The following is a 14,582-nucleotide window of genomic DNA, read 5'->3' as shown; positions in this document are numbered from 1 at the left end:
CTTAACTAGGAATCACAGTGACATGTGAAATCTTTAAACTACCGTACATCATGTTCAATTATTTGCAAGGCACCAAGTTCCCTCAAGGTTTCGGCTAAGTACCACAGTAGTTTATTTCATGCTGGCTTCTAGTAGTGCCAGTTTTAACAAATATATAAAACTCTATAGCATCTGGAACTTACCAAAAGTCCTCAATGGAGTGGGCATGCAGCTGCTATACAATTTTTGGAAATGCTTGTGTCACCACTTTGCACCAGCAGCTAAATAATGAACCACCAGTCTCAAAACTCTATGTTGAAGAAGTTAACATACCTGTGATCCTCAGATGAAGGATAGTCATAGAAATTTTAAAAATAAAACAAAACAATAGCCTCGCTCCGCTTTAATTGCAGTGGCTCAAAGCTGCTGCTTACCTTCTTTTTCTTTTGCTCCCAAAGCCAATCCCATCATCTTTGGTCCTGCTCCAAAGATCTGGAGCTTCTTCAGTTCAGTGTTTCTACTCATCTCGCCTGCCTCTGCCTGAAAACAAGATCACATCAACTCACCATTAGTATTTACACAGAATGTAATTGCTCTCACAGTAGATGACCAGAGGAGTTATGGGGCTGGAGCAAACTCCTGCTCCACAGACATTGGTCTTTGCACAGTCACTGCCAAGAGCAGATACTTTGGAAGAAAGTGTGGCTTTTATCTCTACCATCATCATGTGTAACAAATTTCAAACAATCGATACATTTTACCTTGCTTGGAATGGCACCCAGCTGCAAAATGTCAAAAGCAGGAAGAAAATTAAAATTAGATCATATTTACTATCCCATTTCTACTAACTGACACCATCTGCTAATGCGCTTTTTAAATCGTTCTGTAATGAAGAATAAAAACCTATCACATTAGTTATTAAAGGACAGTTCCAACAATAAGGAACAAGAGTAAGTGTTCATTATACATATTCAAACCGCTTTGAGTTTTTTAAAAATCAAGTGGTATATAAATTATAGGAAATAAATACTATTAGAATATAGAATTAAGTATATGTCTTTGTTAATGAGATTGAGTCTTGCAGGCTTGGATGCTCTCCACTACATGTCTCGATTTTTGACACATGCAACATTTATCTATAACCATCCTGCATCTTCTGCTACATTTCTAGTGTTTATTAAAACAGTCCAATCTGCTGTTCCTCAGAAATCCAGGAAAGGCTTTATCTTTCAACGGGATTAAATCATTATTTTTTTCACATTTCCAAATTAAATTTTGTAACGCTAAATAGTATCTCTCATGTTCCTGTCAAGTTGTTTAAAATTCAAAAGGGACATGATTCTTAGTGAATGGAGATCACAGCAGTGCCTGAACAACATAAGGCAATAAGTAGAAAGTGAGATGCAGTTTTAAAAAGAGAGAGAGTAAGAGAGAAATTTCATTAGGATTCTTCATTTTACATGATATCTTGCTTAACTTGTAAATCAGCACTTGCTAATTGCAATTGCAACGTCTTCAGCAATACTGACTCAAAGTTAGCCTTTAACAAAGCACTGTACGTTCCTTTTAACTGTGATCAGGTGATGGAGAGCATTACCTTGCACTCCCTAGACCCTCCCTTCTTACTCAACCACAGTTCAGGGATATGCTGGCACCAACATTTATTGCAATTAAGGCTAAGCAGATTCCATACTTTAAGGTTTCTTAAATCAGGATTTCTGGCTTGCTTAAGAAGTGTAACCCTTAATCAAAATTTTGGAAATGAACCCTGGTTAATGGGGGATTGTCTTTAAGGCCACACCTTCATATCTCTTAACTATAGTTAAGCAGAAGAGATGATGGAGTGTGCATGACCCTGAAAGCTTGTTCTTGGTCACATTTAAGAATGCCTTTGTTATGCTATGCTGGCACTAAAATTGCGTTTTAGCTAGGTGAATCACAAATGATCTTGTTGGGAGCAAGCATCTCATTTGGAACAGGCACAATTGTAGCACCTGCCCCAATGTGGAGAGATTTTGTAGAAACCCTGTAACGTTTCTGAAAATGGGGTTTTTGTTTTCTGAACAGTTGTATGCTAAGCTGTGCACTGAAAAAGCTGTACCAAGATTCCAATATAAGTACAGAATAAACTGCTTTGAGTATTTCATAGGGTTTCCAAAATTGGTAAGAATGGTCCTGCCAGTCTAAAGAACCAAAACAGGCCTATTCCATCCGCATCCAGATATATTTTATCCACATTTCAGGAGAAATATGCTTTGCTACAAACCACACTGTATTAAGAGCAGGGAAGTTGAAAAAGAAGACAAGAATACTTTTAATGTTGGTCCGGAGGGAAGCATTTAAGTAGAGTCTGGGGAAAGCCACTCTACTCCACAAAAGTACACTACTGGGAATGGTCTTGCTAATTTACATATCCAATTCCAAAAAAACGGCAGCAAAACAAGATGAACCATGAGAATTGCTTTGGAAGACTCAAAAATAAATATGTTTAAACCTTCTTAAAGAGTTGAAGGGAAAAAGAAACCAAATGTGATTATCCACACTCAGTTAACAAGACCAACAGTAGCAGTGGTAGTATTACTCAAGCATTTAAAGTACTTTATTCCATGTTTTGATTGCAGAAAACACATAGGGGATCCAGACTTTGTTGTGCTTAGAGGAAACTCACCAAAGTCAATGGGACTTAAATTAGTAATAACTCTCAAGTCCCAAGTGATCTCAATGGGTCTATTCTGAGCACAACCAAGTCTGGATTCAACCTAGGATTTGTTGCATAGTCAGATACCACCCAATGACCAAATCATACTCTGAGCAGACACACTGAAAAAAACCAACCAACATGAACAACGTTCAGCAATTTCATTGGGTCTACTCTGACTTGTATTGCATCCAAGTTAGAGCCAAGTTAGTCATGCCATTAATTTCAATGAGTCTACGTGGAGTATGACAAATGCTAGATATACTGTAGCCCTTTATTTTTCACTTCATACTGAGGGTTTTTCACACTCATGGTTGAAATTATACATACAAGAATGCAATTCAGTTATTCTATCAAAACACTTAATTCTGGTAACTGTGGCTTATAAACCAAAATCCATTTGAAAGCGATGTCTTAATAAGATATTTCTGTTTTGACTGTCCAGACTCCTCCCCATCTTCATTTTTCAGAATTTCACACTAGACTACACTTGAGGCCTTCAAGACATAACTAATGTTATTTCATTTGAACTTTAAGAAATTTGTATACTATATATCTATGCAAAAACCATGATTACAAAACTACTAACGACTAGATAGAAAGCGTACTTTGAATGTATGTGCTTTCTACATACAGTATATATTTTTTTAAATTACTGTTTCAGTAACCCTAATAAGCTCCACAAGGCCTCCCCTATTTGGCCTCTGAGGCCATTCTGGCCTCAACATTGACAGATAAATATGTAGTTGATTGTCAAGACTTGCAAAGCACAGGCAAAAATGTGTCACCTAATGTCCTTATGATGCCAGGTAACTGGCAGGTCAGCAGTCCCACTAACCAGTCAAATTTGGCCTGTGGGGATGGAGCAAAGAAGATAAGGATGGCCTACTGGTTTCATCCAGTTCTTCCACCCCTATAATAACTTGATACTCTTAGGACACTTGATATTTGTGGACTATTTCTGCTGCGCTAGCACAGCCCTCCCTATTCCCATACCTGCACCAGAGCAAGTAGAAAAGTGCAAGCAAAAACCAGACATACCAAATATACCTGGGAACCCTTCATAGCCAAGCTACGATGTACCAAGTGCAGGCATAGAGAGAAAACCCATCAAATTATTCCAAATTCAGTCAAGAAACCATATCCTCAATTATTATTTCAGCATCATTTAGCCTAAAAAATTAAACTATAATTGTCACTTCATACTTACTTGCAAATGTTAGAGGATTAACCAAAAGGCTAACTTTCCTTTAAAGCCAACTGACCAAAAAGCTACTAGAATGTTTTGTTTAATGAAGTACAGAATGTGTCTCTCCTTCCTGTTCATTCTCCTTTTGCATAATCATTTGTATCATTCTCAAATGTATCTGCAACTTAGTGTTTTTATGTTTTAAACTGAGCTATAGCCACCTCCCCTGTGAGCAATCACTCTTATGAGAGTTTTTGGTACCAGAATGCTGATGCATATGGCTGGTGAGTTATAATTGTAGCAGTTGTTTTTTTAGTTGTTAAACGATGTAACAAAAATTTTAATTGTGCTTTGTTTTATATGCTGTATTTTAACTTATTATATTCCCCACTTTAGGATTGCTGCTTCAGTGAAGAACAGGTAATAAATATTTTAATTAATTAATCAAAACATGAAGAATACTTACTTTAAACATACACAGAGTTTAACTATTAAAGAAAAAGGCTGTCAATGCTAGTTACAATTTTTCATATATTTATTTCACTCTGTTAAAAAAGAATTGGGCTGGAAAAAAATAACCTTCATGAAATAAAGTGGTTATATTAACTGAAATACTGAGGAAATTTGAACAGAAGAAGTAGACATTGCTTAGACATTGCTTAGAAAGCCTTTGCTGCGACAAGCAATTTCTCCCCTTCAGTGTTAGGACTATTCCTAACTTCCGGCCACCACAACACACAAAAAGAAGGTTGTCTACAAATTAACTGAACCAAGTTCCTATATAACTACCAGTTCTGCTGGTGTTAGTGTGCATCAGCCAATCTCCTCATCCATACCAATACTAAGCATTTATACAGGACTTTTAAGTTTTCAAGAATACTCAAAACAAGCATTTCATTCATTCTTATAAACAATCCTGTAAGGTAGACCAGTTTATCACCTTTGTATTACAGCAAGTGGGGAGCTGAGGTTAAGAGATAATGGTTTGCTTAAGGCCACACGGCGAGGCCACAGTCCAAATGAAACTCAAGGAACTCCTCAGCTTAGCCACCAGCTCAAACTGATATTAAATTCAGAAGCTGGCATGAACACAAGTCTTTTTCCTCTTAACATAGTCGGCTTATTCAGTGAGAGAAACGTTAAGTGAGGCCAGCACAACGTGAGTGTTTTTATCTAGCATGCTCACTTTTGATCTTTAAAAGGATGGCTTCCTCATGAGAAGTTTTGAGTGAGCCCCCACGGCCGGACAAAGGCTGTTGCATTTCCAATGCATCTGCACTGGTGCAAAGACTAAAGCACTCTGTCTACTGTGGCCAAGTGATCTGGGTACCTGGGACTTGACACGTCTGGTTCTCTTCAGCACAACGTTCACTCTTGTACCCTGCTTAGGGGGAGACTGGGCACCAATGCCGAGGTCCTCAACCTCCACTTTTTCCTTAAGGTCCAAGTTTTGCTTTTGGATGCCCTAAAGAATCAGAGCACAGAAGGACACCAGGTTGGTTGGATCTGGGATGGCAGACTCTGGTTTTCAAGATGAGCAGCAGGAGAAAGGGCTACCAACAATGACACACTGCATTACAAATGTCATCTGGACAGAGTCACCCACGAAAACTGAATAGAACTGATTTCTCAAGTGCTGCTGCCTAGCCAAGGAAAGATTCCTTCCCATGTTTGATTCTTTTCCAACAAAGTCCTCATCCTATCAAGGTTGACCTCAAGCATAAACAAAGAAGTAGATACCATCGCAAAACCAGATCACAGTATAATACATATCTCTCTTGATCCGTGATATAAGCAACTTGTTTCCATGAGGCAAATGCACAAGAGCACAAAACCTTGTGTTAGTATACAGTAGACAAGCAACATACTGTATCTCATATTACTCTCCTGCAAACAAAGCCATCTCTCACCATAAGGCTGACACCAGACTGGAAAAGCTCATATGGATATAAGATCCGTTCATAGTGTGACTTCAGCAGTGAGCCAGTTGCCTTTCCTGGTAAGTAACCAAGACGACTTGCAACTTTAGACCACTTCTTTTCTTTAGTGACCACTTCAAAGCCTCCTTTGCTGGCAACAATCTGAAATAAAAGTAAAACAGGTATTTATTTGTTTTAGAAAGCTACATACAAGTTTCTTAAAGCATACAGGTCACAGTCCAAATATAAAACTTCACCAGATCCTCTACTTAATAACAAGGGGATAGTTGTTCTGCAGAATCAAATTCATTTCTCACTCCAAAAGCTTAATGCATAAAGACGATTTGGATGCCTGAAACCAGACAAGAAGCAGTTCCCAAAGATGTTTGAAATAGCAGATTCTCACTAACAGCAGCCAGAAACAGTTTGCTAAACTTGACTTTCCATCTTATGAAAAGCATTAATTTAACCTGCTGTTCAGTCCAGTTCAGAAGTCAGAAGAGCTGGAGATCAAGAATAGTGGCTATGCAGAGACTCCCAGGAAAGAGTCTTAGGCAACAGATTACTGCATGAGGTAAAACAGTCTGCTTCTTTCAAGTTGAAGGTGGCAGCCGCAGCTATATTCAATTCTTAACTGATTCTTATCAATTTAGATCCTCAATGGCTCGATTAAACCAGTGTTTATTTGCCATGAAGAAGATGTTATGAGAGTAATACGGTCAGCATCAGGCCCAGAGAGCCTTCCTCCAACACCATATTTCCTCCTCCCCTTCAATTGTCAAGTAAATTTGAACAGAATTACAAGCCAATTGTAAAATTCCCTTCCCTGGATATGTACAGCTTTCTAGTTGTTCAAGTTCACATCTAACGAGCCACTGTTGTGAAATACTACTCATCTCACTCAAAAGGGCCCATAGCTGTGCATACCGCAAATCTGTGTTCTTCCTTCTTGGCATTCAGGGAGGTGACAAGGCACTTTGAGAAGGCATTCATCTGACAAATGAACTGCCATGAGACCAAAAGTGCTATTGCACAGTTGGAACTCTCTGCACTACTACTCTTATTACTAAACACTTTCTAAGTGTTTCACAATTAAGGAAAGACAAACCAGTCTCTGTTCTCAGACTCACAATCCAATAGTTAGAAGACAGAAGGGGGAAAAGTAGGAGGGGAAAGGAAAGCAGTTCCAACAAGTCCTTCACTTATTGATGAAAGGATTCAGGTTGGTCTGCCCCTTACCATGATTCCCTGAGAGGGAGGGATGCAGCCTCCCAGTGGCCCTTCATCCCCAGCTATGGCAGAAACCAGGCTGTTTCCATTGGTTTGTATTATACCAAGGTTGCACGCTTTAAATAAGTTGTATGCTACGTGCAGCTTTGGAAAGGCAGGTTTAAAACATTTTATAAAAATAAACATTTAGTACTACAAGAGTTTAGCATGCTTTGCAGGCACTTTTAAAACTAGAAACCATATTATTTAGCATTATTGTATTAATGATAGTTTTAAAATGTACTACTAGCTACCAATTAAGTCACAATTCACAGCTTTCTGCCATGATGCAATGCATATGCTATGAACTGGTATGGAAACACTAAGAAGCTGTGCAGTATGAACCCTACATGCCTGGAAGTTAGGTTCTAGTAGAGTAACCATATTAGTCTCCTGCAGCAAGACCCAACAAAGAGTCTTAAGACACTTTCAAAGCGTAAGAGTAATTTGCCTTGCTGCTATAGAAAGCTACTGCACCCAAAACTCCTTATTGCTTATGTACCCCGATAAAAATCCATGGACTTAATATGAAGGGAGGGGGAGTTATCAATGAACACACCATATTATTCAAGCCATAAACTAGAATATTTTACGATTCTCTATTACAGCAGGGAAAACGTGATTTTATGAGAAACCACTAACACCCTACCAAATGATTGTAGATTCACACTCACCTTGCTCAGTGAATAAAGATCCAGTATTTTTCTCTCCACGACTGGGATTTTTAATGTAGATCCTTGAAGTTCCCAAAATTTTGCCAGCTGATCTAAGAAGTCCAGCTTCACTCTAGTCATTGCCTATTAACAAACCAAGGCAACAGATGGACGTCATACAAGTTAGGTATGAGAGAAGCACAATACCCAAGGAAAATAATGGCAGCATGCTCACAGTCAGCTCCTCTATTTTGAAAGTCTTCAAAACTTAGACCAGAATATGTCCTATCAGAACCAAGGCCATTTCAACAAATGACAAATCTGGATATAAGCTTTCTGCATTCCTACAACTCTGGTGGAGACTTCTCCTTTAGCACTGGCAGATATTTCTTGCACAGCAGAAGTCAAGAAAAAATATTAGGAATGAGGAGAAGAAACAGATGAATCCAAGTACAATGAAAAATACTACTTGAATGCAGATGCCTTGCGCTTCCTCTTTTCAGAATTTTAAAAGTCTCTTGCAAGTTGCATGTATATCATTTAAGCATTTTCAAATCAAAATGCTGTGCAGTAAGAAATAAAGGTATCGATGTAAACTGAAGTTTAAAATATCAGAGTAATATCCTCATGGAAGAGTTTCATTCACTATCTGAAAGCTGAGGAGAGTCTTATGTCTCACTAGACTATTATGCTGGTATTAAGCCTAATTTCAGCTCTAACCTATTTACTTGAAAACAAGTTCTACTAGAATCATTGAAACAAATCCTATTCAGGCATTCAAGCAAACACGCAAACTTTGCAAGGGACACGGGGCTGTGCAATGTCCCCTATATACAATGACTGTCTGCTCCACCCCAATCTTCCTATAGTTGTCTAAATGTGTCTAGAATCCTCCTGAAAATCAAACTTCCCTATCATGAATAAGGTTCTAAATGTATTCAGCCAAACATGCTTACAATCCTCCTTCAAACCTACTGGAAAGATCAAAAGATTGGCTGGAGGGAGCAGGGGGAGCAGGGAGGGACAGCGTGTGTGTAGATGTTAAGCAGTGAATGTACTCCCTACACAGTTTGTGGCCTCATGCATTCTTCTGAGCACCTGAATACAGTTATAGTTTCAGGGGATGTGTTTTAAACTGGTGTTGTAAGACATTTCCAGTAGGGTGTAAAGAGCTCCTGCAATGATGCACGGTAATAAAATGAAATATTGCTCATAGACACTTGAAGTTAAATTAATCAAATCATGTAAATACAAATGATGGAAGGCTGAGATGTTCTAAACATTTCTTAAGACAATAACTTTGTACCTCATAAAAAACCAAAAAAAAAGGTCTAATGCTTTATATAGGGGTACAGATTTATGCCAATGGTTGGGAAGCTCACCTCTAGTTCATTCAAACGCTGAACTCGTGGCGTGAAACGAAAACTTTGTACATCACATGCAAAAGGAGGCTGCCAGTCCTAAAAAGAAAGGAGGAAATTTAGTTTCAAGATATAAGCCTTCAACGAATATCCAACACATCCCCATAGCTATTTCCCCAATATTTTATAAATACTGGATTTTTATTCTTACATGCAAGTTAAATCAATGCACACCTGAGAATATATTCAGATGAATTAGAAAGTAAAAAGGCTTTTAAGAACAAGGTTAATTTATTTTAGAGCTGACAGGAAACAGTCAGAATGCTGGCATACTTGAGAATGTATCTGGTTTAAAAAGGCCCTAATTCTTCCAATGTCTATAGTCATGTGGGTCACTACTGTATACAAGCAGAAGCAGAATCTGCAATCCAATAAAACCTTCACTCCTGCAAGGAGATGTTGGTATGAGAGGAACACAAAACTGAGAACAATATGCAAGGTAAACCCAAGGATTCATCATGTTGTAAACATGCTTAGACTCTGACTTCAGCAAATGCACTTCAATTTCTTGTCAGTACAGCAGTATGCCTCACAAGTTACAAGACCATAGAACACTTTACTTGCCTGTCTGCCTACATCTCTCTTTGCCATTTATGGCACAGTATGGCATGAGTCAACAACAGAAAAACCACTTGCCATAAGCAATCAAATTACTACAAACTTTTTTGTTTCAAAAACCTTTTAAGGCTAAACATCGAAGCAACTATAAGAAAAGAGATAAAATCACTTACAATGCAATTTTTCAAAAACATTTAGAATAGCATACTGCTTAAAGCTTCTAATAATATCAAGCAAGCAAGTAATTCATTGCTGAATGAAGATTTAAAGTATCTGCCAACGTAACCAGTTCACTATGCAGGTGCTGAGGCTGCTAGTAAGAATCAGAAGACATTTAAGCTCAACAGAATTTTGAGTTTTCATCTTAGAACCACAGCAGATACTACATACAATCCAACGTATTTGATGTGGTCCTAAAATAGGCATCAACTTATAGAGCAACATGCCACAAGGCCAAGTAGGTGGATTCAAGAATAAAATGGAGACAATAACAAAACAAAGGCTACAAAACTTAATGGCACCTTTTTTTCAGTATTTTAGTGATTGATAAGACTTGTTCCTTAAGTGCTTTTTAATCCTTATGTATTGCTACTACACTGTTTCAAAATTAAATGTTATGCTACTTTGCACTTGAGATTATGCTCTAACTTGCAAGTAAAGTGCATTGCAAATGAATGCACAATGCTGAGGTGCAAAATGATATCTTTTTAGCTGAACAACTTTCAAGAAATGTGCTCTTTTTAACAGTATGCAATAGTAATCATCCATAATTGCAACTGAGGATTGTCCTGAATAAAACCATGTTTTTTAAACACAATATAGTAATAGAAGTTTTTATTATCACTCATCCCCAGTAAGGACTAAATGGGGCACAACATTACAGTACTTCAGAATTCATTTCATTCAGTAACAAGTACCCGTAATGTATTTAAAAATTAGTTAAAAGCTTATTGCCAGATCACTGATACTCCAAAACCATCGCTGAATCCACTTTAGAAACCCCTCACTATTGTGAAATTAAAAAGAGAAACCCAAATACCCAACTCTTCTAGAGACAGACAGGGTGTCCACATCTTATTCTGGCAACACTCCTTTTTCAGCACCTACCAAACTCAAGGTTTAAAAGCAATGCCAGAAAAAAAGCAATTCTAATCATTGCTATTGCTTTTCCCTTTCTACAAGTTATTTGAGGCAGGGAGCTGAAAAACTGAGAATAAAAACTCCAGCACTTTAAACACCTCTTGAGATTAAAGGGAATGTGATGAGTAAAACCGTCTTTCATACAATGCCATGGAATATAACTGAAATATTGTACATTGAAAATGCAGTAACAAAGATGGAAGACAGGATCTAGATTGACCTTGGATGGTGAAGGGGAATTAGCAACATTCAAAGCAGGATGCAGCAACTGGATCCCATTTCCCAAAGCCAGAAAAGGATTGTTCAAGGGGAGAACTAGGAACTTTTTAATGTAAAAAAATAATAATCACCCCTCATATGTTAAATTGATATTTTAGATTATTGAAGAAATGTACTAGAGAAAAAAGGAGTGTAGGATAGAGGACTTTGTTAAATTGGTATAGTGCTTTCTGCTACTACCAAGTTGCCTCCAGATAGACAAGCAAAAAGGCATTTTTACTAGATCAAGTTACGCAGGAACTGCACACAAATTTTTGATAGGGAATTTAATACACCTCAAAAGGCTTAGGGGCCCTTCACCCTAAAACTAACAGAAGTTAGTCTTTATGGCCTAGGTCACTTGCTCTATGCAAAACGTAAACATGGTAACCCTCCCCCAAAGTGAAAGTAAGTATTCTTCTTGTATTGATCATAGCTACTGTATCGTATATTGCTACAACACTGAATGGACCCTTAATCTTCAATACCCTCTCTTCCTGTTTTCCTCCTTTCCACCCACCCAGCTTTGCTTTTTTTGAAACATCGTTACGGAATTACATAGCCAAAATTAAAAACAGGTCAGTATAACAAACAAAAATCAAGGAATCCAAAGGAGAAGTTGCCCCATCGTTAAGGAAGCGCCATCCCTTGGGCACCTTTCACGGGCGAAGAAGCATCACAGACCGTGGCAGCTGGTGATGCGACCGGGCACGGGAGGCTGGGACAGCGAGGAGATGAAAAGCCAGGGGAGCGACTTCACGGGAAAGCCGAGATCCTGTTCCGAAGACCCCACCCGCCCTCCGCACTACGGACCCCTTTCCAGGCCCTGAAGGGTGGACCCCACTTCGCCCTCCCTCCTCCTCCTCCTTCCCCGGGTACCTTGGGAGGCCTGATCTTGCAGATGCCCGTTTTCTCGGCCAAGGGCCGGATGCGGCCGATGAAGCCTAGGGGGTCGCTGAACTCCTCCCAGCTGGGCTCGAAGACGGGGCATTCGGGCGGAGGCACGAACTCTGCCACGTAGTGAGACCCGCCAGGGCCGTCGTCGTCCCCCGACATGGCGGCGGCGGAGCCGTCGACGGTGATGATGCCGCCGCCTCAGGGCCGGGGAGGGAAGGGGCTTAGCTGCGGCGGCAGAGGAGGAGGAGGCAGGCGGGGAAGCAGTGAGGGAGGGAGGGCGAAGGGGGAAAGGCGAAGGGGAGGCAAAGAAGCTCAAAGAGGGGCCGGGGGGCGGAGGGACATGCCGGTGCCCATCGAGGAGGGGGGGCGCTGCTGCCCGCGAGCCCTGAGGCCCTCAGAAACAGACGCCGGAGTCTCGCGGAGCCCGCGGCTGACGAGGCCTCTCGTTTGTTTTTGTTTCCCCCTTCGGGGGTTTGTTGTTTTTTCTTCTTCTTTCCTTTTCCTCCCCTTCTTGAGGCTCGCCGGAAGTGACGCGTCTGTTAAAAACCCTTTCTTGCGGAAGCGAGCCGTGTGAGAATATCCCTCCGCGAAGTAGTTTATGTTCAAAATAATTAGTACCGGCCTTCTCTACCTCGGGGCTTGAGCCGCTCCTCTCTTCGCGCGAAGCACCGGCTCGTATACGCGCCAAGTTCGCGAGTCGCCTCCTTTTGCTCCTGCAACGGGTCTAAACAGTAGGAGCAAGTTAGGCCGAGGCCCTTTTTTTCGGTTCGCGGAGGAATGTGCAGTGCGTTTTGTGTGATGAGGTTCACTTCGGCTAGAGAACTTCCGGAGCCGACTGTCCATGTACCCCATTCTCTCCGTGTGCGAACAGATTCTGCCCCGCCCCCCTCCGTGGAATCTTCGCCGAGCCCCGCCCGCCTCTACGAGCCTTAATGCGCTCCTTTCTCTCACTCCCCCCCCCCCCGCATCCACGGGCGGAAGCCGCCTCAGCTGCATCGTCTCTCTTGACGTTTCGCTCCCCCACCCCGCGTTCGAAACGGCCCACCTGGACTCCACCCACTTAGTTCCCACAGCAGCTGTCACTCTCAACATCTACCTTTCCTGCCCCGCCCTAACAGACGTCGCCGTCCGTTCTCGGTCGCCAGAGCAACCGTCCCTCCCCCCCCCCCCCGAAGCGCCGCAGTTCCCTTACCCCCTCGGAGTCCCTCAGAGAACAATCCCTTGAGGGGGCCTGGCTGGCTGGCTGAGGCGGTTTTAGCCATAGTGATTAATTAAAACGACTTTCCCAGTAAATAAACTTGCCAGCTAACCACACCAGAAAAAAAGAAAACAAAAACCACGAGTTCAGTGTTTTAAAATCGTTTACCTGCCACTTTTCCTCCTGCTGGCTGCAGTTTGAAATATTTTTTTAAAAACCTAGCCCTGCCTCTCGCTGTCTTGCACCGGCTGATAAAATATATTTTTATTCCAGTAGGCAACAATTTTTAAAATCCCTTTAATTTTTTTTTTAACCTGCAAAGGTCATTTTTAAAATCATTGTTGCTTTTAAATGTATTTTTGACGTGTGTTTTTTAGGAGCATTATTCTGATTTTAAATTCATGCAAGCCACCCTAAGGGATGTGCAATCACTAGAAGAGCAAGATAGATATAAATTAAAACAGGTTTCCTTGCCTGCAGACATTTTAATCCTTGCAGCAATCTTTGCGAGGGCAGGATAGGCTAGGCGGAGAAACAGCAGCCTACTTTGCAGGGTGTGAGGTTGCAGCACCCATGTTTGCTCAGAGAGATTCTGAGTATAGAGATTTTAATCTGGATGCTGTACATCCACTGGCTCTCTACACATCATGCCTTTCTCCCAAAAAAAGATTGCTGGGAAGGTGCTGAGAATTGTAGCTCATTGAGTGGTAAACTACAGTTCCCAGGATTCTTATAGGGGTATGTGTTTTGACCGCCATACTGCTCCAACTTCTTTTATTTCATGTTGGTGTGCAGAACTTCAGCCAGTGACTTTTTCATAACATACATAACTGCATTATCCTCTTAAGGTCTTCTATTAATGGAACAATATCAGAGACTGGTTGAAAAAAAAATAACAACAAACCAATGGGGGGGGATGGAGGTACTTTGTAATCTGTAGAGAATTGGGGCTCACCCCTCACAAACAAAGGGAAAAATTGGGTTGTTTGAAATTTAGACTCCATAATACAATACCATCCCTCAGCATCATCCCACAGCTTTTAGGTTAATTAATTATAATTGTAATCAGATTTTTTAAAAATATCTGTTTTTTACTTTGTTACAATGATAATGTTTTGGTTTGGTTTTGTGTGGTGTTGTTTTTTTTGGGGGGGGGTACCTCTAAGAGCTTCTGTTTACAATCAAGTGGAACATCCTTGCTTCTGGTCACTCACTGCCTTCCGAAACCTGGAAGCTAGAAGTGTTGAATAATAGGTAGATAACCTTATTTCAGGTTATTTCATATGGAATAAACTATGTACCCCTAGTTTTGTCATTAATCACCAACATCAACAAACTGTTGTAAACATGTATCGAAAGAAGAGAAAACAAACCACCTATATGCGTATGATTGTTCAGTCTCT

The 14,582-nt window shown here is 40.5% G+C and overlaps 1 protein-coding gene across 12 annotated transcripts in view; it reads right to left on the bottom strand.

Moving 5' to 3' along the window:
- Positions 1 to 12,947, bottom strand: part of KDM5A (lysine demethylase 5A) — a 44,789-nt gene extending 31,842 nt beyond the window's left edge. For 5 of the 12 annotated variants that reach the window (XR_014555538.1, XM_083699600.1, XM_083699602.1 and 2 more), the window contains exons 1-6: positions 11,964 to 12,530; positions 9,090 to 9,167; positions 7,729 to 7,851; positions 5,777 to 5,947; positions 5,197 to 5,331; positions 414 to 519 (exon numbers count right to left, since the gene is read on the bottom strand). Coding sequence is in view for 8 of the 12 variants with exons in the window: in XM_083699600.1 (XP_083555726.1) it covers positions 414 to 519; positions 5,197 to 5,331; positions 5,777 to 5,947; positions 7,729 to 7,851; positions 9,090 to 9,167; positions 11,964 to 12,140 (790 nt within the window). In the remaining 4 variants the exon portion in view is untranslated. Of the gene's footprint in view, positions 1 to 413; positions 520 to 5,196; positions 5,332 to 5,776; positions 5,948 to 7,728; positions 7,852 to 9,089; positions 9,168 to 11,963 lie in introns of all 12 variants that reach the window. The other 7 variants (XR_014555539.1, XM_083699605.1, XM_083699607.1 and 4 more) reach the window with 4 other exon arrangements.
- Positions 12,948 to 14,582: the final 1,635 nt, after the last annotated feature.

This window comes from Podarcis gaigeae (genome assembly GCF_964106915.1).
Source record: "Podarcis gaigeae genome assembly, chromosome: 10".
Classification (NCBI taxonomy): domain Eukaryota; kingdom Metazoa; phylum Chordata; class Lepidosauria; order Squamata; family Lacertidae; genus Podarcis; species Podarcis gaigeae.
This window is presented reverse-complemented; position numbering and strand designations above follow the sequence as displayed.